The sequence below is a fragment of the Nuphar pumila genome, chromosome 13 (assembly GCF_984573655.1).
Source record: "Nuphar pumila chromosome 13, dmNupPumi1.hap1.1, whole genome shotgun sequence".
In the NCBI taxonomy this organism is placed as follows: domain Eukaryota; kingdom Viridiplantae; phylum Streptophyta; class Magnoliopsida; order Nymphaeales; family Nymphaeaceae; genus Nuphar; species Nuphar pumila.
This window is the reverse complement of record NC_143261.1, coordinates 75,140,433-75,163,829: the sequence shown is the minus strand read 5'-3', so window position 1 is coordinate 75,163,829 and position 23,397 is coordinate 75,140,433. Positions and strand designations below refer to the sequence as shown.

General features: G+C 40.6%; 1 protein-coding gene across 1 annotated transcript; it reads left to right on the top strand.

Annotated features, from left to right (window-relative positions):
- Positions 1-4,855: 4,855 nt before the first annotated feature.
- On the top strand, positions 4,856-15,121 carry LOC149818739 (tetraspanin-19-like). Its single transcript, XM_089985686.1, has 6 exons — positions 4,856-5,098; positions 12,905-13,004; positions 13,769-13,849; positions 14,089-14,193; positions 14,272-14,469; positions 14,768-15,121. Exons 1-6 carry the CDS (start codon positions 4,935-4,937, stop codon positions 14,777-14,779), a joined length of 660 nt encoding a protein of 219 aa, XP_089841812.1. The 5' UTR covers positions 4,856-4,934; the 3' UTR covers positions 14,780-15,121.
- The last annotated feature ends 8,276 nt before the right edge of the window (positions 15,122-23,397 follow it).

The following is a 23,397-nucleotide window of genomic DNA, read 5'->3' as shown; positions in this document are numbered from 1 at the left end:
TTTGTTTTTCCTTCTCTTCCTCTTTCTTCTTCCTTTCACTTTCATTCTCTTCCTCGTCCTCCTTTTCCTTCCTTTCTCTTTCCTTCTCTTCCTCGTCCTCCTCCTTCCTTTGCCTTTCCTTCTCTTTCTCGTCTTCCTTCTTTTTCATTTGTCTTTCCTTCTCTTCCTCGTCCTCCTTCTCCTTCCTTTGCTTTTCCTTCTCTTTCTCATCCCGAATCTGCTTCATTTGCTATTCTCCTTCCTTCTTCACTTGTCTTTGCTTCTCTTCCTCCTACTCCTTTTTCAACGGTCATTGCTTTTGTTCCTCCTCCTTCCTCTTCTTCAATTGCCTTCGCTTCTCTTCCTCCTTCTCCTTATTCTTTCTTTGCTTTTCCTTCTCCTCATCCTTCTTTTGCCTTCGCTTTTCTTCCTCCTCTTATTCTTCCTTTGCTTTTTCCTCTCCCTTTCCTCCTTCTTCTGCCTTCGCTTCTCTTCCTCCTTCTCTTTATTCTTCCTTTGTCTTTCCTTCTCCTCTTCCTCCTCCTCTTTTTGCCTTCGCTTTTCTTCCTCATTCTCCTTATTCTTCTTTTGCTTTTCCCTATCGTCCGCCTCCTCCTTCTTTTGCCTTGATTTTCTTTGCTTTTTTTCATTATCCTCCTCCTTCCTTTCCTTTTGCTTCTCTTCATCATCACTTCTTCTTTTTCATCTGTACTTCTTTCTCATCATTCTTTGTTGGATCATCATCTTCAATATCTGACGGATTAGGCTCCGCTCTATACTTTACCAGCAATTGCTCACTTTCTTTATCATTCTCAATCATCATTATTTTATAGTACACTTATAATTTCTCATACAAAGCATACTGTTCGATAATTTTGTCAAGAGATTTTCCCTCTAAGGATGAAGTATTTCTTCCCTTACGAATGTAAGCCATTGGTAACTTGCACAACACAAAAATTCACTGAGACGACAAAGGGTGCTTCAGGGAAGAAGACAAAACATTAGATTTTTCGTGGAACATTTATGGGGTAATATTGCGAGGATCTCCTTTTATAGCAGAGGAGTTTAATGCTTATGGGATCCGACAAAGATTTTATAATAAAATAATATATACCTTTAAGCGGCTCACATTTTAGGCAGTTGACGCAATGACGTCTTTGTCAGCCACAAATCGATATGAAAATTCCTGTTGATAGCTTATAAATCGATATACATAATCATGATAGAAATCAATATTAAGAATCAAAATAATATCTTAAATCGATATCAAGAATCAGCATATAAATCAATATTAAGATTCAGAACGATATCTTAAATCGATTTGAAAATTCGTATTGATATCTTAAAAATCGATATTTAGAATCAAAACAATATCTTAAATCAATATAAAGAATAAAAACAATATTGTAAATCGATATTGAGAATCAACATAGAAATCAATACTAAGATTCAGAACAATATCTTAAATCGATTTGGAAATTCGTATTGATATCTTAAACATCGATATTTAGAATGAAAACAATATCTTAAATTGATATTAAGAATCAAAACATTATCTTAAATCGATATGGAAATTCCTATTGATATCTTAAAATTCGTTATAATGTTTAATCGATTTGCCTTTGTTATGAAAATATTGTCATAGTATAACGCAAATCGATGATCAAATATCATACAAATCGATATAAAAATTCCTGTTGACAACTTATAAATCGATATACAGAATCAACATATAAATCGAGGGTTTAGGTTTTAAGGTTTAAGGTTTAAGGTTTAAGGTTTAAGGTTTAAGGTTTAAGGTTTAAGGTTTAAGGTTTAAGGTTTAAGGTTTAAGGTTTAAGGTTTAAGGTTTAAGGTTTAGGGTTTAAGGTTTAAGGTTTAAGGTTTAGTAATATATTAAGGGTTTAAGGTTTAGCGTTAGGGTTTTGTAATATATTAAGGGTTAGGGTTTAGGGTTTAAGGTTAGGGTTTAGTAATATATTAAGGGTTTAGGGTTTAAGGTTTAGGGTTTAGTAATATATTATGGGTTTAGGGTTTAGTAATATATTATGGGTTTAGGATTAGGGTATAGGGTTAGGTATAGTAATATATTATGGGATATATGTATCGATTTGTAAAATATTAAGTGTATTCTAGTGTCGATTTGTTACATATTATAGTATGTAATTGAAAACTGTGTGTAAGGAATTAACATTGTAGCGACATTAGGTGGTCATTTGCGCGTTCCAATCGTTGCACATTTAGCGATTTCTATAGAAATTGCTTCAAAGCTTCGTACCTGTAATTAAATAGCTATTACGTGAATCGCTATTGTCAACAAGTATAAATCGCTATTTCATCAAACGTATAAATCATTCTTGCATTAAACGTACAAATCGCTGCTTCAAATCAATGTAGAAATCACACCCTTCAGAAGTACATATCATTGTAATGTTTGGGCTTCATCAGTAAACGTCGTTTCACATCCCGCTCCTTGTAAAAAATCGATATGCCTTATGAGTCCTGGATTTTGGTTGACGATTTATGTGATTTACGAAATGATGTATATGTCGGCCACAACAATTTGGCTTTGTATAGAAAATATTGGAATAGTATAACGCAAATCGTGGTTGTAGTAACACACTATCGATTTGAGAGATATTGTTTTGTTTGTCAATATCGATTTGTAAGCTATTATGCTGGATTTTTGTATCAATTTGTAATATATTATGCTATATGTATATCGATTTGTAACATATTATGTGTTTGCTAGTGTCAATTTATAAGATATTTGTATTATGATATTGAAATGTGTGTGTATGACATTTACATTGTTGTGTGATTGTGGTGGCAATTTGCGTATTCAAATCGCTGTTCATTTAGCGATTAAAAATGAAATCACTTCACAGTGTTGTAGCTTTCATCAAATCGCTGTCACGTGAATCACTATCATAAATAACGATAAGTCATTTATTTTATTAGCAAAGTAAATAACAACTCGATGCATAGTATAGTGCGATGCAACTGACGATCATGACAAATAACATGAAGAATGATGTGCATGTAGATTTAATTTTGCATGGCAAGAAGAAATCCTTTTGTCTCATAAGTGCGCGTAGTTTTCATTCTCCTCCTCCTTCCTTTGCTCTTTCTTCTCTTTGCCATCTTTCTTCTTCTTCAACATTAATATCTGATAGATCAGGCTCCACATACTAAATATCTAACAATTTGTTCCTATCTTTTTCATTCTCAATGTTCATTATATTTTGGTACTTTACATAACCCTCATATATATCGGATTGGCAGATGATTTCTATGAGAGTCATCCTCTCCAACAACAAAGGCTTTCTTGTCTTGAGAATTGTAGTCATTGCTAACCTGCACAACACATAAATTTAACCACAAATCATTATAGAAATTGAACCCTTCATAAGTACATATCGTTGTAAATCATAAATCGCTACTGCATTAAATGTATAAATTGTGGCTGCTTTAAATGTATAAATCATGAATCATAAATCATAAATCGGCTAAATCGCTACTGCTTGAAATGTATAAATCGTTGATGCATCGAACAAATCGTTACTGCATTAAATGCATAAATCATTGCTAAATTCAAACTTATAAATCGTTGTAGAAATTTAGCCCTAATAAGTACATATCGTTGTAGTGTTTGGCCTTCATAAGAACAAATCGTGCTAACTATTTTTCGATGCCTAGAAAGTGGATATGTACAAATCAATTTGTTTTAGTATGAAAATAGGTGCTATCTAGAATGAATAGTATAACCAGTTGTAAGATTTAACATTCAAATTTACATAACGAAAATCGATTTTTTCCCATAATAAAACCTTACATGGAACTCACCCAAAGAACACAAGTTTTGCTAATCCGACAGTGGAGGAGAAACACCTTGAAGGTAGATGCAGTCGATGGTGATAACGGTGCTTCGACTATGCTTCGATGATAGTAGACGACGAAAAGGGGTACTTCGGCACTCCGCATACGCTCTGACGATAGTAGACAACAAAAGGGGGTGCTCCGACGACAGCAGACGATGTCAAAGGCTGCGTCATCAAAGGGAGCTCCTGTTACAGCAGATAAATAACTGATAAAGACATAAATATCGTATTTAAAATGCAATATTTACGTTTTTAATGAAAAAATTGCGAGAAATTAAAAATATCGTAAGAAATTACCATTTTTAACTTTAGGATAAATTCGCGCGATAATTTGTCACTATGTTTAATAGTCCAACTGATTCTAAAAGCCAAATACGAGCTCAACATTTTCAATGAACCCTTAAATAAGAGCCTACCGTGACCTCACTCCATTTAACCCAAGTTAACTGTGAGTTAAAACCAGTTTTGTATCGGTGCGTATTGGCCTGAATCGGCTGACACGTATCGTATCTCCATAGATACGATATTAACCTGAATAGGCTATTTTTTAATAAATGTAAAAAATGGCTTAAAATTATTTTTTAATATTATTAAAATATTATTTTAGTAGCTTTAACACATGTCACGTTTTGATTGAGGCTTAATATTTTTAATTAATTTTTGGGTAATTCAGAACGATTTACTTGAGAATCGATATCGCCCGATTCACCTGAATCGTTGGCCAAACGATACAAGTCCGATAATTCACATGTAAAACCATAAAACATGAAAAAATCCGGCCCATCTGGTTAACTAAACGCCAATCACATGGTAGCTGCCAAATCCATGCCAGCTACTAGTTCCCAAACAGAGCCTTTGTTCAGTTCGATTCCCTCCCGTTCATTCGATCTATCAAAATCACCTGTCTCACCCTCACACACGTGACGTCACCTTCCCAAAGAATAAAAAAAAAATAGTTTCTTTAGTTTTTGTTCAGGAAGAGATATATATACCTTTGGTTTTCATTTTCTTGTTTTTGTCTTCCTTCGAACTCCTCCTCCTTCTTCTGGCAGGCATAAGTGAGGGAGGAGATTGATGAGGGTTCTGAGGAGTTGCATTCAATCCATGTTCAAACTGTTGAATTCAATCATAGGGATGGCGGGGATCGCCATGATCCTCTACTCCCTCTGGATGATCAGGCTTTGGAACTCCCACCTCCAAGACCCCTCGCTCAACCTCTTCCAATCGCCTGCTCCATGGTAAGAAGGAAAAAAAATAGGAAAGAACAAAGAGGCTTTTTTGCATCGTTTCCATCTCTTCTTGCAAGACTTTCTTCTTCTTCTTTTTTTGATTGATTGATTTACAACCAAGTCGGGATGATGAATTGTTTCCTTCTGAGAGTTGTGTGTTTTCAACAGTTGTGAGAAATCTGAATTGAGCCTTGATTTTGGTTCTAAGTTTTTTCCCCCTGTACTATGCAATCTAATATTTTGGGTAATTCGGTCGTTGCTTTCTTCGCCAATGAAGGATTTTTAATATTCATCTGTAGAGAATTGGTTGGTTCTTGCTTTTTTGTTTGTTCCTTTTTCGGTGAAACAGATTAATTTTCTCTCTCTTTTTTTTTTTTTGGGGGTGGGGGGTTTCTATTTGATAACGATGCAAATTGCGTAAGCGTTTGTTCGGAAACGTAGTGAAGAATTCGTTTTGCAATGAAGTTATCTCTTTGCAAAACTTTGATGTTCGTTATGCTGAAGAGGTTTCTTTTCCCCAGAATTGCCATGCATAATAGCAGCGCTGGGGTCGAGTTTGCATTCTCTACTCTCCGAGTCTGTATTAACTCATGCTATTTGATGGGTCGTCTGTATCTCTTTATGATCGATGGCTACATATGCATATAGACGAGAAATAGAGTTATCTTAGCATTGTTCTTGAGTCACTATGTAAAGCCTTTGTGTGACTACTGATTGTGTTCTTGCCTACCACGTAGTGGGGCAACATAATACTGTAAAATGGTTCCATGTCTTTTAGCAAAGCTTGTATCTCTTTCTCTTTTTCTTTATGTTCTTCTGTTTGTGATCCTTATGGCAACCACATACACGAACTAGTGTTCGTATAATTGTAGAACTCACTCTGCTGAACTGTTGACAACTCATGAAATGTATTCTCCATTTGATGCATTTTGTGTTTGTCTGGCAGATGTTTTCTAGTTATGAACATCTCTGATAGTTGCATTTTGGAGAAACTTGCAATGGTCTATTCCACATTGAGTTTGTTGTGGATACTTCTGAATTGATGCAATCACTGCAATGCGAGAAGAATGGTGGTGGTTTGACGCACCTAGGAATTCAGCGAATTTTTATTTGGGTGGCTGTAGGTTTTAGTCTCATGAAATAATGTGGTTTAAGGGGATCCCTCTTTGTCCCCTTTTCTTGTTATCACATTCATTATTGTTCTCCTGCTATTTGCATCTTTTCCTTTAGCAATGACAGACTTTGTGTTTTTGCAAGAAGAGCAGCTAGAAGGCCATCAATTGTTCCTTCAAGGGGGCTATGAGGCAAAAGCATGCCGTTATATGTGTAATGAAGTAAGTGAAAATACAAATATCAAGTGTAGAACACTTACAAGTCCAACAATGGACAAAAACAAAGAGAGTATACAAGCACTTTAAGTGCACACACATAAATCCACAAAGGGATAATGCCAAAAGGCAAAAAAAAAAATATTATTGAGAATATGAGTGAGAGAACTCTATACAAATGAAGGGAGTGTTAGTTTGGATCATGGATCCGACCCGATCCACCTCGAGATCCAGCGGTGGCATGTTTGTAATTAGTTCTTATTACCTGTGTAAAGTGTATTGTAACACTTATAAATATTAAGTAAAAAGGGAAAACCCTATTGCGCCGACTATTCCTCTCTCTCTTCTCGTTCTTTACCTCATCTCTAATATCTGCAGGCTGATATTTCTGATATTTCTGACATGGTATCAGAGCACAGGCGCGAAAATCGATCATCTGGAAGGCCTATAAGGACCAGTGCGTGAAAGGACGTAGGCTTTCTCTATTCCTTTTTCTTAAATCTATTTCTGATCTTCTGATTTCACACAGTTTCACGTATCCCTATTTCACGCAGTTTCACGCATCATCCCAGTTTATCTTCTGATTTCACATAGTTTCACGTATCCCTATTTCACGCAGTTTCACGCATCATCCCAGTTTCACGTATCCCTATTTCTCTGTCTGTTCTTTTTTCTTAATCTGATTTCACGCATCCCAGTTTTGAGCATCCTTATTCATATTTCGATTCCTTCTCTTTTCAAATTCTGTTTCTGGCTCACACGTTACACAACATTGTTGGTTTTCTGTGCACACAACATTGCTATTTCTCTGTGTACACAACATTGCTATTCCTGGTTCACACGTTACACAACATTGAATTTTTTTTTTGAATAACGTGTGTGTGTGAAAATTATTTTCTGGATTACACGTCATTATATTTCTGTGCAATGTGTTGCTAATATCATTTTCAGCACACACAGTATTGCTGTTCTTCTTCTCTTAATACACTGTTAAATACAGTTTGTTCTCTCATTCTTCATAAAATCTATGGATTCCAAATTGAACCCTAGTTTTCTTACTCACCTCATGACCCACAAGTTATCACATGATAACTATTTGCTTTGGAAACGCCAAATTGTGCCTTTTATTCGCAGTCATGGTCTTTATGGGCATCTAGATGGACGATCGCCCGCCCCACCTACACATATCATGCAGGAAATAACAGGTGAAGACGGGAAGGTGAGTCAACTTCGAAGCACCAATCCAGCTTATGACATATGGGTACAACAGGATCAGACATTAGTTGCTTACATAACCTCCACACTTTCTGATCGTGTTTTACAAACTATCTTTGATGACCAATCCGCTGCCGAGTTGTGGAATGGACTAGCTCATTCTTTTTCTCAGGTTTCCGAATCTCGGGTTTTGCAACTCAAGTGGAAATTCCAATCCATGCGAAAAGAAAACAAATCCATTACAGAGTTCATGGGGGATGTCAGAGTGATTACAGATCAGTTAGCTGCCATCGGAAGTCCTGTATCAAATAAGGATATGGTACAACAGGTATTAGGTAGTCTTGGACCTGAATATCGCATGTTCTGCACGGCACTCCAGGTTGTTTAAGTCCTTCCATGTTTTGATGATCTTCAATCTAAGCTTTTGCAATATGAGGTCAGTTTAAATCAGGAACACGTGTCAGAGGATGCTCATCCTGTGATGATGACACATACGCCTATTCAAACAGGGGTTTCATTTACTCTCCCTCGCCCCAATGGAACATCTATGAACAGAGGAGGATTACTGCCTACACCAGGTGGAGGAGGTATTGGTTCAAGCAGTGTACCACGAGGAGGACGTGTTCCTACTTGTTTTCTATGCAACAAACGGGGACATGTTAAAGCAAACTGCTGGTACAATCCTCAGAACCGGAACAAATCAGGGAGGCCAGATAGTAGGTCAGGGCAGAAGGCCATTCATCAGGTTGCCCGTACTCCTCAGGGACAAGTTCTTCCACAAGACGTACAAAATATCCTTATGACTACTTTCAATCAGATGAACTTGCGCCAAAATGAGGAAGGTATATGGTATATTGATTCAGGGGCAGCAGCACACGTTACTTCTGATGCAGGTAATTTACTCACTTGACTCCTTACACTGGAAATGACACTATAGTCATAGGAGATGGATCTCACCACCCCATCTCTCACACTGGAAATGTCTCCCTTTCTTTGCCTGAATCTCAATTACCCTTGTCAAATGTCTTACTCACACCTGCTATTCAAAAGAATATTCTATCTGTGTCTAAATTAGTTGATGAAACAAATTATTCTGTTGAATTTACTCCTTCTGTTTATCTTAAGGATCTTCACACCAAGAAGACGCTCCCTGAAGGTGAACGGCGCGGGAACATGTACGTCTTTGAAGAATCTCATGTGCCTTTGAAGACGTCGTCTTCCGTAGCCGTGGCTTCTTCAGCTCCTTCCTTTCCAACATTTTTGAGTCGATCCACAGATCATAGTTCTTCATCTAGAGTCTTGAAACTTAATAAGCCAAACTTATGGCATCTTCGTTTGGGTCATTGTAGTCAAGTCTTTCTTGACAAGTTGTCTGCTAAAGGTCTAATACCCGCAGTCAGTTTAGAGTCAAAATGTCCAAGTTGTCATTTATGCAAAAGTCATGTCCTTCCTTTTCATAGTATCAATAAAAGAGCAACAAAGCCTTTTGAAATTATATGCTCAGATGTTTGGGGTCCTGCGCCCACTGCTTCTCTTTCTGGATCTCGATACTATGTACTCTTTCTTGATTCTTACACTCGTTTTAGTTGGATTTACTTCATGAAAAACAAACATGAAGTTTTCAAGTTGTTCAAACAGTTTCATGCACTAGTCCAAAACCAATTCAATACCAATGTTGTATATTTCCAGTGTGATGGGGGAGGAGAATACATATCCCATGATTTTAGTGAATATTTGAAGGAACATGGCATTACACGTAACATTTCTTGCCCTCATACCCCTCAACAAAATGGAGTTGCTGAGAGAAAGCACAGGCATATTGTTGAAACAACCTTGAGCATGATGCATACTGTGGGCATTCCTTTTTCCCTTTGGACCGAGGCTTTCCACACAGCTGTTTACGTTATCAACAGGTTGCCCATGACCATCCTTGAAGATAATTCTCCGTATTTTGTTCTTTATAATTGTCATCCATCATATGAAGAACTACATCCTTTTGGTTGTGTATGTTATGTTCATATTGATCATTCATTGAGAAATAAGTTTCAAGACAGAGCTATACAGTGCAAGTTCCTTGGGTATGCAGATGACTATAAGGGATACAGGTGTTATGATCCTCATACAGGCAAAATTCGGGTATCCAGAAATGTTGTTTTTGATGATGACAATTTTGACACTCTGGGTTCATCTTCCACAGATACACAAGACAGTTATGATCCTTGGCTAAGTGACTCACTTTTATATGACTCGTTGCCTCATGAGGATTCATCTTTATTGACAGACAATGAACCCTATACTTTTGATGTGGAACCACATATGGAAGACATTCTTCCTACAACAACATCCTCACGTTTTTCTGGTCTTGTTTATTCTCGTAGAACTCACCCAATCAATGCTGAGACTCCTCTACGACATTCCACTCGAGTTAGACATCCTATAGATCGCTGGGTAAGTTATAACAATTTCTCTTTGGATTTTCAAACATTTCTAACCAGAGTGTCCAAAGAAACAGAACCTTCCGCCTTTCATGATGCTGTAAATTCTCATGCCTGGGTAGAGGCGATGAATGAGGAAATGGAAGCATTGCATGAATGCAACACATGGGAAATTGTGCCAAGGCCAGATAACAAGAATGTTGTAGGATCCAAATGGGTGTACAAGATCAAGCACAAACCAGATGGCAGTGTTGACCGCTATAAGGCTCGTCTGGTTGCACAAGGCTTCACACAACAATATGGGCAGGACTACGATGAAACATTCAGCCCCGTAGTAAAACTGGGCACAGTCAGGATTGTCATTGCGTTGGCATTACAACATGGATGGTCACTCAGTCAACTTGATGTTAAAAATGCTTTTCTGCATGGTGAACTAAAGGAAAAAGTTTACATGGAGCAGCCACTTGGATATAGCATGCATGATTCATCAAATTGGGTATGTAAACTTCGACGCTCTCTTTATGGATTAAAACAAGCTTCTCGATCTTGGTTTGAAAGTTTTTCCACAGAGATCCTGCGTCATGGGTTCAATAAAAGTGTTCTAGACCATTCATTGTTCATCTTCAAAAGTGGTTCAGCTATTGTTTGGGTGCTTATATATGTTGATGATATCATTATTACCGGGAGTGATGAGGATCACATATCTTGGGTTAAGTCTATGCTGATGGCTAAATTCAAGATGAAAGTCTTGGGGTGCTTGCGATATTTTTTGGGTGTGGAAGTTGATAGTCAACATGAGACTATTACATTGAGCCAACATAAGTACACTATTGATATTCTCCTCGCTACAGGGATGGAGAATTGTAAACCAATTAGCACACCTTGTCTTCTAAATCATAAGTTAAGTGCTAAAGAAGGCACTACTTATCATGATCCTACTTTGTATCGCCGAGTTGTAGGGATGTTACAATACTTAACATTCACTAGGCCTGACATAGCATACTCTGTCAATCAGGCCTCTCAGTTTATGCATGCTCCTACAGATGCACATATGGAAGCGGTAAAAAGAATCCTTCGGTATTTAAAGGGTACGATTGGAGATGGTTTGATGTATAACAAAGACACATCTTATACGTCAGGACATCGACTATTCACCTACACAGATGCGGACTGGGCTGGTGATCCTGATGAGCGCAGATCAGTTTCAGGGTATTGCATCCTTATCGGAAATAATGTTGTAACATGGAGTAGCAAGAAGCAAAAGGCAGTGGCGCGATCTAGTACTGAAGCCGAGTATCGTGCAATGGCAGCAGGAACAACTGATGTTACGTGGGTGAGACACCTACTGCAAGAATTACAAGAACCAATCTCGTCCTCTATGCTTCTTTGTGATAATCAGAGTGCTATTAATATTGCCTTCAATCCCATTCTTCATTGTCGCACGAAGCATATCGAAATCGATCAACACTTTGTTAGACAAAAGGTGGAAGAAAAAGAAATTGAACCCGCATATGTTAGGTCAGATATGCAAGTTGCTGACATTTTTACAAAAGGATTATCCACTCATCAGTTTTGGGCACTCAAAGACAAGTTGAGCATGATCAAAGACCATACTCAACTTGAGGGAGGCTGTTAGTTTGGATCATGGATCCGACCCGATCCACCTCGAGATCCAGCGGTGGCATGTTTGTAATTAGTTCTTATTACCTGTGTAAAGTGTATTGTAACACTTATAAATATTAAGTAAAAAGGGAAAACTCTATTGCGCCGACTATTCCTCTCTCTCTTCTCGTTCTTTACCTCATCTCTAATATCTGCAGGCTGATATTTCTGACAGGGAGAACACCCCTGTATATATACAAGAAAAAGGAGAGGGAGCCATTGGGAGCTCCCCACTCTTGGAGTCGTTGGGGAGCTCCCAACGACTCCAAAAGTGGGGCCCCAATGTTCAAAAAGAAGAAATAAAAAAAGGTAAAAAATAAAAAAATAAAAATTTAAAAAAAAGAATAAGTTGTTTTTAATAAACAACCAATTGTATAAGTAAAAAGACCAAAATGCCCCTATTGGGCAATATAAAGGAATTACATATATATATATATTTAACAATATGAAGTTACACTTACTTTGTGGTAATGAACCTCTTCCAGTGATGGTTTTTGCCAAGTTGCTAGCCTTCTTGTGGCATGCTTTGGAATATTTCATCTTTTGAAGGGCAGGCTACTTAACTGGTGCTGGATTAGATTGCATACTTCCCCCCGCCCCCCCCCAACACAACCCACCCCAATCACCCCATCCAACTTGATCTTGCCATTAATTCTTATTGTCAGTGAATTAAACATTCCTTATTCTGTCAGAAATGAAAATAAAATTTTGGAAAACTATCTTTGATTAGATATTCTGCTAAATATCCAGAAGGGACTTGTATCATGTTCTTCCTATTGGTCATTTAAGGTAGTTGTATGAAAGAAGATGCTTCAACAGGAACATCTATATATGAAAATATATAGTGCAGTGCAACTGTGTTAACCTATTAACCACAGAACTCCATTTCCTTCTTATGAGTGGGATGTGGCTTGGTGTTCTTTGTATGTTATTAAGCACATTTATGGAATTTCATGCTTGAAGAAGAGTGATCCATGAAATACGGAGATTATAATAGAATCTTAACCAGTTCTGATTCCTCAAAGGTCGTCTTGTAAATGTAGAAACATGTTTTCTGCACATTCTATGCTGCTAATAAAGGGAGTTTCCCTATTTGTTGTTCCTGTTTACTTTATCTTTCTTGAAAATGCAAGTTTTGATTTTTTGTTCTTTTCTTTGTCTTCCTCATCATGCAGGTTCATTTACACCTTTCTTGGCCTTGGGATATCCCTATGCTTGATTACATGTGCAGGGCATATTGCTGCTGACACTGCTAATGGCCATTGCCTCTCTTGTGTATCCTTATATTACATGAATCATGATGAACAAATTTCATCCCTGAAACTTCTGATGAGATTATAAGTATTCGAAAGTTGTCAGTTTTATCTTTTGGATGAATTTGCTGTTTACTGCTTAGTGCTTTTCATCTGATTGCAAATGTTATGAAAATGTCTTCTCCAAAGTAGATAGGGGTTTCTATTGGGCTGTTGATTTACCATTCAGTTTGATGAAGGAACTGTTGTAGCTTTTATCGAAGTATGTGCTTTTAAGGACTTTTTCTTTGTGTTCTTTTGTGAATTTTGTATATGCTTCTGTTTTCTTTTGTCAGAATAAATTCTGAATCTGAATCAAGTGGAACTTTTTGTCAAATGCTTACAATGGAGGTCCTTTTCTCCTGATGAGTGTTGGGCACAAAGATTCCTGCAAGGAAAGTTTACTTCATTGATTGTGTTGGATTTGTTTAACGAAGTAGAAAATTATCTTGTGGGTTGTTTGTAGTTTCTGCACATTATAGAATCATATGAAATGGGCATAACTTTATGATTTTGGAATCCATGTGTCGTGTGGTTTGGGGATAGCATATGTTGGCAATGCAAGAGGAAAAAAGTTAGAAGAGGAAAATTATGAAAGAAACACCAGCTAGGTGCCACACATATCATTTTTTTATTGGAGGTTGTGGCTTACATCATAATCAAATGAACACAAGCTTTTCTTGTCCATGTTATAATGGTTACATCTCATCTTCTAGAGGTTAATTGGAGGCCTTGACCGGTTTACAGTACATGGCATTCGTCTTTTTGCTCATACTGCTGGAGGCAGGTATAACTGCAGACATATTTCTTAATCGAGACTGGGAAGCGGTACTTCTCAAACTTTCTTGTTGTCCATTTTAGACCAACGACTGCCCTGCTACTAAGTGACGTTAGGATGCATAAAAGTACCTTCTCCAGAGTGGCATAGAATGTTCTTAGGTCAATATGATTAGGGTTTCTTGTCCCAAAGAAATGATTGGAACTTGTTTGTACTCATAAAAGTTATTGAAATTGCTGGTCTTAATGTGTCACTGTCTTTTTAAATTGATTTCCACCACCGGTTTCAGGATTTCCCTGAAGATCCCACTGGGAGATTTGATGAGTTCAAAGAATTTGTAAGATCGAATTTTGAAATGTGCAAGTGGGTAGGCTTGTTGATTGTGGCTGCACAGGTACGTTGTTTCTCTTTAATGCTTTGTAGTTCTTCCAAGCATTTTCCAACTGTGATGATTAATCCTTGCATCCTTCAGGCCTTTTCCCTACTTTTGGCCATGGTCCTCAGAGCTCTTGGGCCGGATTCTGGACGATACTATGACAGTGATGATGATTCCTCTGCTCCTGCAACGCTTCCTCTATTAAGGAATCTTGCCCACCCACCCACTTTCACTGCTGACCCACATCTTCTACCCCCTCAAAATGAAGTCTGGGGTGTCAAAATACAAGAGAAGGTAGCTATCACTCAAATCCGTTGATTAAAGATCATCTTGGTATTCAGGCACAGAGTCGGGGTATGTGTGTGTGTGCACGTGCTTGTGTCAAGTCTCCTATGACCTTGAGGAGCTTGGTACTTGCGGGATCCATTAACTCATCGAGTCACCAAGATACTTTGTTGATCAATATTTATTCTGGGAGTGGACTGATTCAAGGCCTACCACTACTTGTAGTTGCCTTGATTACAGATTTCTGAAGGTTTTTCCACTGATAATTTTGTCTTTTTGACACTGATTTCCATGTCTGCATGCACAGGCTTACAGGTAAAAAGTTTACAACTGGGACACCATATTCAGATATTGTGGAAATCATGTTTAAATCTTGGCTTGGAAGAATCTGAATATGAGATTAAGTCTAGTAATTTGTTTAGGTTTGAAATACTAATCAACAGCAGATTTTTTTGCAACGTGATCAAATGAGTGCTAATTTCTGAGATTTAAGGGCATATGTATTTAATTATGACAGTTTCATGATGGATGGAGAATGTGCTGGAATGGCCCTTTCCAACTTGTTCATAGAGAGGGCCCTTTATTGCATAGTTTAGTTCTTTCATCATTGCTTGTATTAAACATTTTTGGCCATTTATGGCAGTCTGAAAGACATGGAAAATATTTGACTAGTAGTAGAATTTTGTGATTGATTTTGCAACGCACTGCAAGCCATGGGATTGTCATTACATGTCAGTATAAAACAATGGTGCTTATTTTAACAGTAGTTTAGAATGCAAGGAAGCTGCATACAAGGCTTCATCTGTGATCCTGAAGCTGCTGCATCCGTAAGTAAGTACTCGCTCAGTTATCATTTATGCTGGTCTTGATTTGGTTTGATAATGCGTGTATCGTGATTACCATGTATATTTATTAGCTGGTTTGCTATATTACATGGGTACTAAGGGTTTTGCTTTAGGAGTGGAAAATATGAAGCAAAAGGATTATTTTTGAGAAACTAATAAACCTATCTGTAAGAAAATGACTCTTATGACCACCTTGTTGCATTTCAAACAGGGAAGAAAGCTCCTAATTGCTGTTCTGCCATGTAGGTACAACAAACCATTTTTTGTTCCAAAATGTTCTTTCTGTTTCTGTAATTTTCTGTACATTGCCGTCTTCATACACATGCCAGCAGTTCACTGGAGGCTTGTTTAGATTCTATCTGGAGTTGCTCTATAGCTACTATATTCTCGAGTAATTATAGAGTGACTACCTATAGAATCTAAAACTCAGCTCAGCATTTTCTCACTGCCATTTACATGAAGTCAGTTATGCGTTGGGCATCACTAAAAAGGGTTGGTATTTTAGAAAAAATATCCACTGTCCACCGTTATGCCAGGCAGCAGACTTTTATTGGAGTTGGTTTGTCAAACAGGGCTGCCTGGTAATCTTCTTATACGTGAAGGTCGGTATGAGCAGGCTGTCTTGCAGCTTTCCCTTCTCTGTTGATCTACATCTAAAGAAAATTTAGTCCCGGGGCCTACCATCTTTTTCATGCCGTGCATCATAAGAGGAATTATGTTCACATTAGCACGGTGCTATGCTGTCTCTTGAAACGGTAGGAGTCTAAGAAATGGTAGTATATGTCTGTTCTGACTGGTTGATAGTATATCAGATTTTCAGTGAAGTTTTTGTCTATGCTCAATTTAATTATCATCCTGCTGTAGCAAGTTTAGAGTTTGTGAGCTGCAACAGTTCTATTTCTCTGCGGTTTGTCTTTTTGATGCTTGCCATTAGTTTTATTTATAGTTATAAATCTTGGAATTTGGATTTTCTCGGGCAAGGGATCACTTCGTGATAAGTTGACTTTCTTTCAAAAAACTTCATGTTTAATATTTAAAAAATGTTTGAAAAATATATAAACGAATAGATAAAGACATGACAAATATGAGAGATGCTGAAGAAAGAGATGATATTTTTAATATATTTAGCCTGCCACATCATTTTGCAAAAACTGGATTTTTTTGGTATAAAATGTTCTGTTAAACTGCAGGCTACTGTAATGAAATGGTGGTCTTCAACAAATGCACGAATAACTCACAAACAAGTGTCTATTGGAAACACTACAAGCATGCCCCTTGAAAGGGTATAAAAGGAAGAACACTTGAAAAATAAATAATACTTTATTCATAAACAAAATGCCTAAGAAGCATAGTAATTTACATTGAAGGGGTTCACCCCTATATATACAAAAAAGTGGAAGAGAGAGGAGAGCTCATTTTGAGCTCTCCAAAAGAGACGTTGGACTGTAGTCTAACGTCTCTTATTATAGCTGTTGGACTACAGTCCAACAACATTTATTATAGCTGTTGGACTACAGTCCAACAACTAACAGCTATTTGCACAGTCAAGTTCATCAAATATCTAGTTTCTATTGAACTAGATGCTAAAAAAGAAAATAAAGAAAAATAGAAAAAGAAAATAATAAAAGAAAATATAATAATATTAAATAATATATATATATATATATATATATATATATATATATATATATATATATATATATATTACAGTTTACATTTTAACACTCCCCCTCAAACTTACGGTACAATGAGCGAAAGTTTGTCTAAGAGGAAGTGAAATCTGGGAGCAGCGAGAGGCTTGGTGAAGAAGTCTGCTAATTGATATTCTGATGTAACATATGGCAGATCAATGGTTCCATGTAAGTATTCCTCTCTGACATAGTGACTGTAACGCCCCAAAATTTTGACTTGTGATTTCGAAAACCTCATCGAAAAACCTTTCAAAGATTTAAAGTTTGAACTTTTAAAAACGACAGCGGAAGACATTTAGAAAGGAACACAAGTCAATAATCTTGGGTACGTTAGCTGAAAAACCATCATTCACATGTACAACATCTTAAAGGAATTTAAGAAATAAGGCAATCGATTAAAATCTACAGTTTATTACAAAATGGGTCTTTTATTCCAAAGTTCAATAAATCTGAGAAAAACTAAAAAAAAGAAGTCCCAAAGCAAAGCCGCCAGCAGAAAGAAAATGAATCTTGATCCACGTTGCACTACGCCATCGGCCGCCAGTGAAGTCCTACTCCTCACCTGCCCATGAAATGGGTCAGTTTCATAACAAACTAGTAGGTGCACGAACAGATAAGTAGAATGAAAATAAAACAGGACATTCATGAGATAAGCAATTATGATATTTAAGCAATTAAAGCAGTTGTAGTCTATTCTAGCAAATGTAATAAGTGCAAAGAGAAGCAGTGTAAGTCTCAGTCATCTATATCTATTCCTGAATATATTCTTTAAGTTCTGATATTAACTGGCCTGTGGGTACGCACAGACGCGAAACGTAGAAACAACCGAGACCGATCCAGGGGTTTATTATGTCAGGTGTTTTCATTAACCCGGATGACTGACTGAGTCCGCTCCTAAGGGGACGGTCAGTGACCAAGAGAGTAAATCCCCAAAGGCATTCGTGGCCCATGGATGCATCCAACTTCTGCAGAAGTGCCTGGGAGTTACCACCTAGGATAATTTATGGTAATCCCAATTCCCCTAACTCCGATGACTGGGGAAACCGAGTCTTTTGCCCGTGGGGTGGTTGTTAACAACCTGTCCATCGGAGTCTTTGTACCATCCATCCTCTCCCTTGATGAACCGTGAAGATCGAATGGGTACGACGGGGGTTTCTTAACCGCCGCCCCATCCTACCGCCGCCCCATCCTACATGCTCTGGTCTATTAGACCCACTCGAGCATCTTGCCTGTAAAGGCGAAAGGTCACCATTTATGTGATCTCAGCATTGTGCCAATTGCACGCATCGAGGTTGCTACAACCTCATTCCCCAACCATCGTAACCCACATGGGACGTACTTGTCCAAAAGTACGGTTGTACCTCCCTAGAGATACGACTACGATGAGAGGGCAACATAAAATGTTCTATGATACTTTTGGTTCATGCATGTATTGCCTTATGAGCAAATGGGCCTGTGGAGGCCGGTATTATCTCATTGATATCAATAAAGGGTTGCTTGATCACTTCGAGGTACTCAATGACCCCCAGTACTATTTGTATCATACCTGTCTTCAGTTCTAATGATAGTAATTTGTGGGTTTCTCGATAGATAGCCCATCACAAAGTTTTATAAAAATCTGTATTATACTTGGCATGCTGGAATACTAAGAAACAAGAAGTCTCATACAAGATTCATCAGGCAATAACCAATAATGCATCTATAGTAACTTATAACAGTGAGCAAGGCGGAAATACAATAATAAGATCTTTCTAGCAAGGAGTTTACTCGTAGAGCTCACAATAAACATGTAATTTCAAAACAAATACGGGAGCGGGAACACCATACAGACAATCACCAGTTAAGAAATTCTACGAGTAAGAATGCATGTCAAATAAACTATTCTATCACAGAATCCTTATAATTTATTTCATTCACACGAACCCTTCGTGCGACTTTCCCCTACCTCGGGATGTCGTGCAGCTGCGTGCGTCTACGCGTGTAGATGATAAGAGGCTCGGGCCGCGGAGCCAGAGCGGGGGTCCGATACGAAGTCTGCAACAGTGCTGCGTTAATTATCATGCGGAGCAACAGAAAGACAAACCTGCCTAGGGAAAAGAGAGGCAGCAGAGGTGTGCCCCTGCTGGCCGAAAACAGACAAGCGGCGGGGGAACAAGCCCCTGCCTAAACATAGCGTAGCGGCAGGGGCCAACCCCTGCCGACAGCCACCAAGTGGCAGGGGCTGAGCCCCTGCCAACGGCACACAGTGGCAGGGGCTGAGCCCCTGCCGACAGCAAAGGATGGCAGGGGGCCAGCCCCTGCCGGAAGCATAAGGATGGCAGGGGGCCAACCCCTGCCAGAAGCACATGGATGGCAGGGGGCCAGCCCGCTGCCGAAAGCACAGGTCGGCAGGGGCCAACCCCTGCCGTCAGCACGAAGTGGCAGGGGCTGAGCCCCTGCCGACAACACAGGTCGGCAAGGGCCACCCCTGCCGACAGCACCAGACGGCAGGGGGCCCAGCCCCTGCCGAATGCACAGGTCGGCAGGGGCCAACCCCTGCCGACAGCACGAAGTGGCAGGGGCTGAGCCCCTGCCGACAATACAGGTCGGCAAGGGCCACCCCTGCCGACAGCACCAAACGGCAGGGGGCCCAGCCCCTGCCGAAAGCACAGGTCGGCAGGGGCCAACCCCTGCCGACAGCACGATGTGGCAGCAAAAAGGGGTGCCGCAGGGGCCACCGGTCCCCTGCCGGCACTCCGGCGAATCGCAGAGGGAGACGGGGACGACAGGGGCCGCGTAGGCCACCTGTCGGGGCCCTGGCGACACAGAGAGGCGGTGGGAGGCCGCGGCAGTGGCTGTGAGCCACCTGCCGGCCTCCCGGCGAGGTGACAGGGAGGGGGGGTCGCAGGGGCCTCAGGTCCCCTGCCGGCACTCCGGCGATCCCCAGCGAGAGAAGGGGACGACAGGGGCTGCGTAAGCCACCTATCGGGGCCCCGATGGTACAGGGAGGCAGTGGGAGGCCTGCGGCAGCGGCTGTGAGCCTGCCGGCCTCCCGGCGAGGTGACAAGGAGGGGGGTGAGGAAGAAAAGAGGGAGGATAAGAGAAGAACGACGTACCTGGGGGGGGGGGGGGTGGTTCCCGGCGTCGGTGGCGAGCGCAACAGGGAAGGAGACCGGCGTGGGGGAGGAAGCTCGAGAGGGGAGGCGTGCCTCCCCTCGCCCTCCTACGATGCTCTTAAATAGCTAGGGGGACGATAAATGGGGAAACCCCGATGGGTTTCCCTTATCGGGTCACAGGCGGGGTGGAGGGTGCGGCGCACAGGGGAAAGGGTTTTAACAAAACCCTTTCTCCTGTGTCGGGTTATTAAAACCCTAAAAAAAAAAGGGTCCCGGGTCGGGTCCGGACCCGACCCGACCCGGGTCCAAAACAAAATTTTTTTTTTAATGCGGGTTTTACATCCTACCCCTCTTAAAAGAATTTCGTCCGCGAAATATTTATTGCCTTGAAGAATCAAAATACAGGTCAGGATAGTTTTCCCTGATATCGTTCTCAGGTTCACAAGTACATTCGTCAATTCCATGATGTTGCCACCGAACCTTTACAAAGGAAATGGTCTTTGATCTAAGCACTTGGTCACGACGGTCGATGATCTCCACTGGTCTTTCTTCGAATGTCAAGTCCCTTCTAATGTCCACATCATCATAATGAATGATGTGCGATGGATCGTGAACATACTTCCTCAACATGGATACGTGAAAAACATTATGGATCTGAGCATACTGCGGAGGTAACGCCACGCGATAAGCTGCTTCTCCAATTCGCTCCAGGATTTCGAACGGTCCAACGTATCTAGGACTCAGCTTTCCCTTCTTCCCGAACCGAAATACGCTCTTCGTCGGAGATACCTTAACAAAAACCATCTCACCAATATCGAAGGTAAGCTCTCGTCGGCGTCTATCTGCATAGCTCTTCTGCCGACTCTGAGCGGTACGGAGTCGTTCTCGAATCATCTGCACTTGTTGAGTATAGTGTTGCAAGACTATAGGTGCCTCCAATTTTCGCTCGCCAACCTCGTCCCAGTAAACAGGTGATCGACATGGCCTCCCATACAAAGCTTCGTATGGGGCCATCCCGATGCTCGCATGATAGCTGTTGTTATACGCGAACTCCGCCAAACTGGTGTGGGAATCCCACTCTCCCTTCCAGTCCATCATACAGGCTCGAAGCATGTCTTCCAAGGTTTGAATCGTACGCTCCGACTGCCCGTCCGTCTGAGGGTGAAACGCAGTACTAAACTTTAACTTTGTGCCCAACGCCAACTGAAGTTGTCTTCAAAACCTTGAAGTGAATCTAGGATCACGATCGGAGATAATCGAGACTGGAACACCGTGCAATCTCACAATCTCTCTAACATAGAGATCAACAAGACTATCTAACGATTGGTTGAGACGGATAGGTAGAAAGTGAGCCGACTTGGTGAGTCTATCGACGATCACCCAAATCGCGTCATGCTTTCTTCGCGTCCTCGGTAGACCGACTATGAAGTCCATGGTAACATCTTCCCACTTCCATAGAGGGATCTCTATCTGCTGCATGACCCCACTGGGTTTCTGGTGCTCGATCTTGATTTGCTGACACGTTAAACACCTCGAGACATACTCAGCCACGTCTCGCTTCATACCGTTCCACCAATAACTGCGTTGCAGGTCCTTGAACATCTTCGTGCTACCCGGGTGAATTGTGTACCTAGACTTGTGGGCTTCCGCAAGAATTTCATCTCGAAGAACAGGGTCATCAGGAACCCAAAGGCGCTCCCTCAACCATATACTTCCATCCTCCTTCAGACGAAAAGGTGTATCTGCCAATACCGCTTGAGCCTTCAACTTCTCGTAGCGCGCATTAGTCTTCTGCCCATTGATGATTCTCGCTAGTAGCTCAGGTTGAGCAACAAGGTGGGATAAACCGATTGAACCTTGAGTGATTGCGAAAGGTTCCCATGAGGCTAGGTCTTCGACCAACCTCCATCCAGCAAATAAAGCATTAATCGAAACTTCCGGTGCTTTGCGGCTGAGGGCGTCAGCCACGACGTTCGCCTTTCCTGGGTGGTAGGAGAGGGTGAAGTCGTAATCCTTGAGGAATTCAAGCCAACGCCGTTGTCTCATATTCAATTCCTTCTGTGAAAATAGGTACTTAAGGCTCTTATGATCGGTGAATGCTTCAAACTGCTCCCCATACAAGTAATGTCGCCATATCTTCAGTGCGAACACCACCGCATCTAACTCTAAATCGTGAGTTGGGTAGTTCTTCTCGTGAATTTTAAGTTGTCGAGAAGCGTAAGCGATCACCTTCCCACTCTGCATCAGCACGGCCCCTAGGCCTGACCCAGAGGCATCGGTATAAATCACGAACCCGCCCTTACCAGAAGGTAAGGTCAAAATAGGAGCACTGGTAAGTCGCTCCTTCAATAATTGAAAACTCGCCTCGCACTTCTCGTCCCATAAGAATTTAGCCTCTTTCTTCAGTAACTTTGTCAGGGGTAACGCAATTTTAGAAAAATCCTGAATGAATCTTCGGTAGTAACCCGCTAGTCCAAGGAAACTCCTGATATCACGCGCGTTCTTTGGTTGCTGCCAACCAAGCACAACCTCCACCTTTGCAGGGTCCACGGACACTCCGTCTTTAGAAATAACGTGTCCCAGAAACATGACTTCCTCGAGCCAGAATTCACATTTAGCGAACTTGGCAAACAACTGTTCCTTTCGCAAGGTTTCTAACACAACGGTTAGGTGCTCTCGATGTTGCTCTCGACTTTCTGAGTACACCAAGATGTCGTCGATGAACACGATCACGAAGGTGTCCAAAAATGGCTTGAACACCCTATTCATCAAGTCCATGAAAGCTGCGGGGGCATTGGTCAGTCCGAACGGCATGACTGTGAACTCGTAATGTCCGTATCTCGTCCGAAAGGCCGTCTTAGGAATATCCTCATTCCTAATTCTGAGCTGATGATATCCAGACCTAAGATCGATTTTCGAGAAAACCTTAGCCTTCTGCAACTGATCGAACAAGTCTTCGATACGCGACAATGGGTACTTGTTTTTTATTGTGGCCTGGTTGAGCATTCGATAGTCGATATACAACCGCAAGGTCCCGTCCTTCTTCTTCACGAAGAGCACAGGAGCTCCCCAAGGAGAAACGCTGGGGCGAATGAATCCCTGATCCAACAACTCCTGCAACTGCTTCTTCAGCTCCTCAAGCTCAGCTGGCGCCATCCTGTAGGGTGCTTTGGAGATTGGTGTCGTACCTGGTAGCAATTCAATATTGAATTCTACCTCACGAGACGGTGAAAGTCCCGACAGCTCTTTAGGAAAAACGTCGGGGTAATCGCGAACAACATCTAGCTCACTGATGGGAATGGGCAT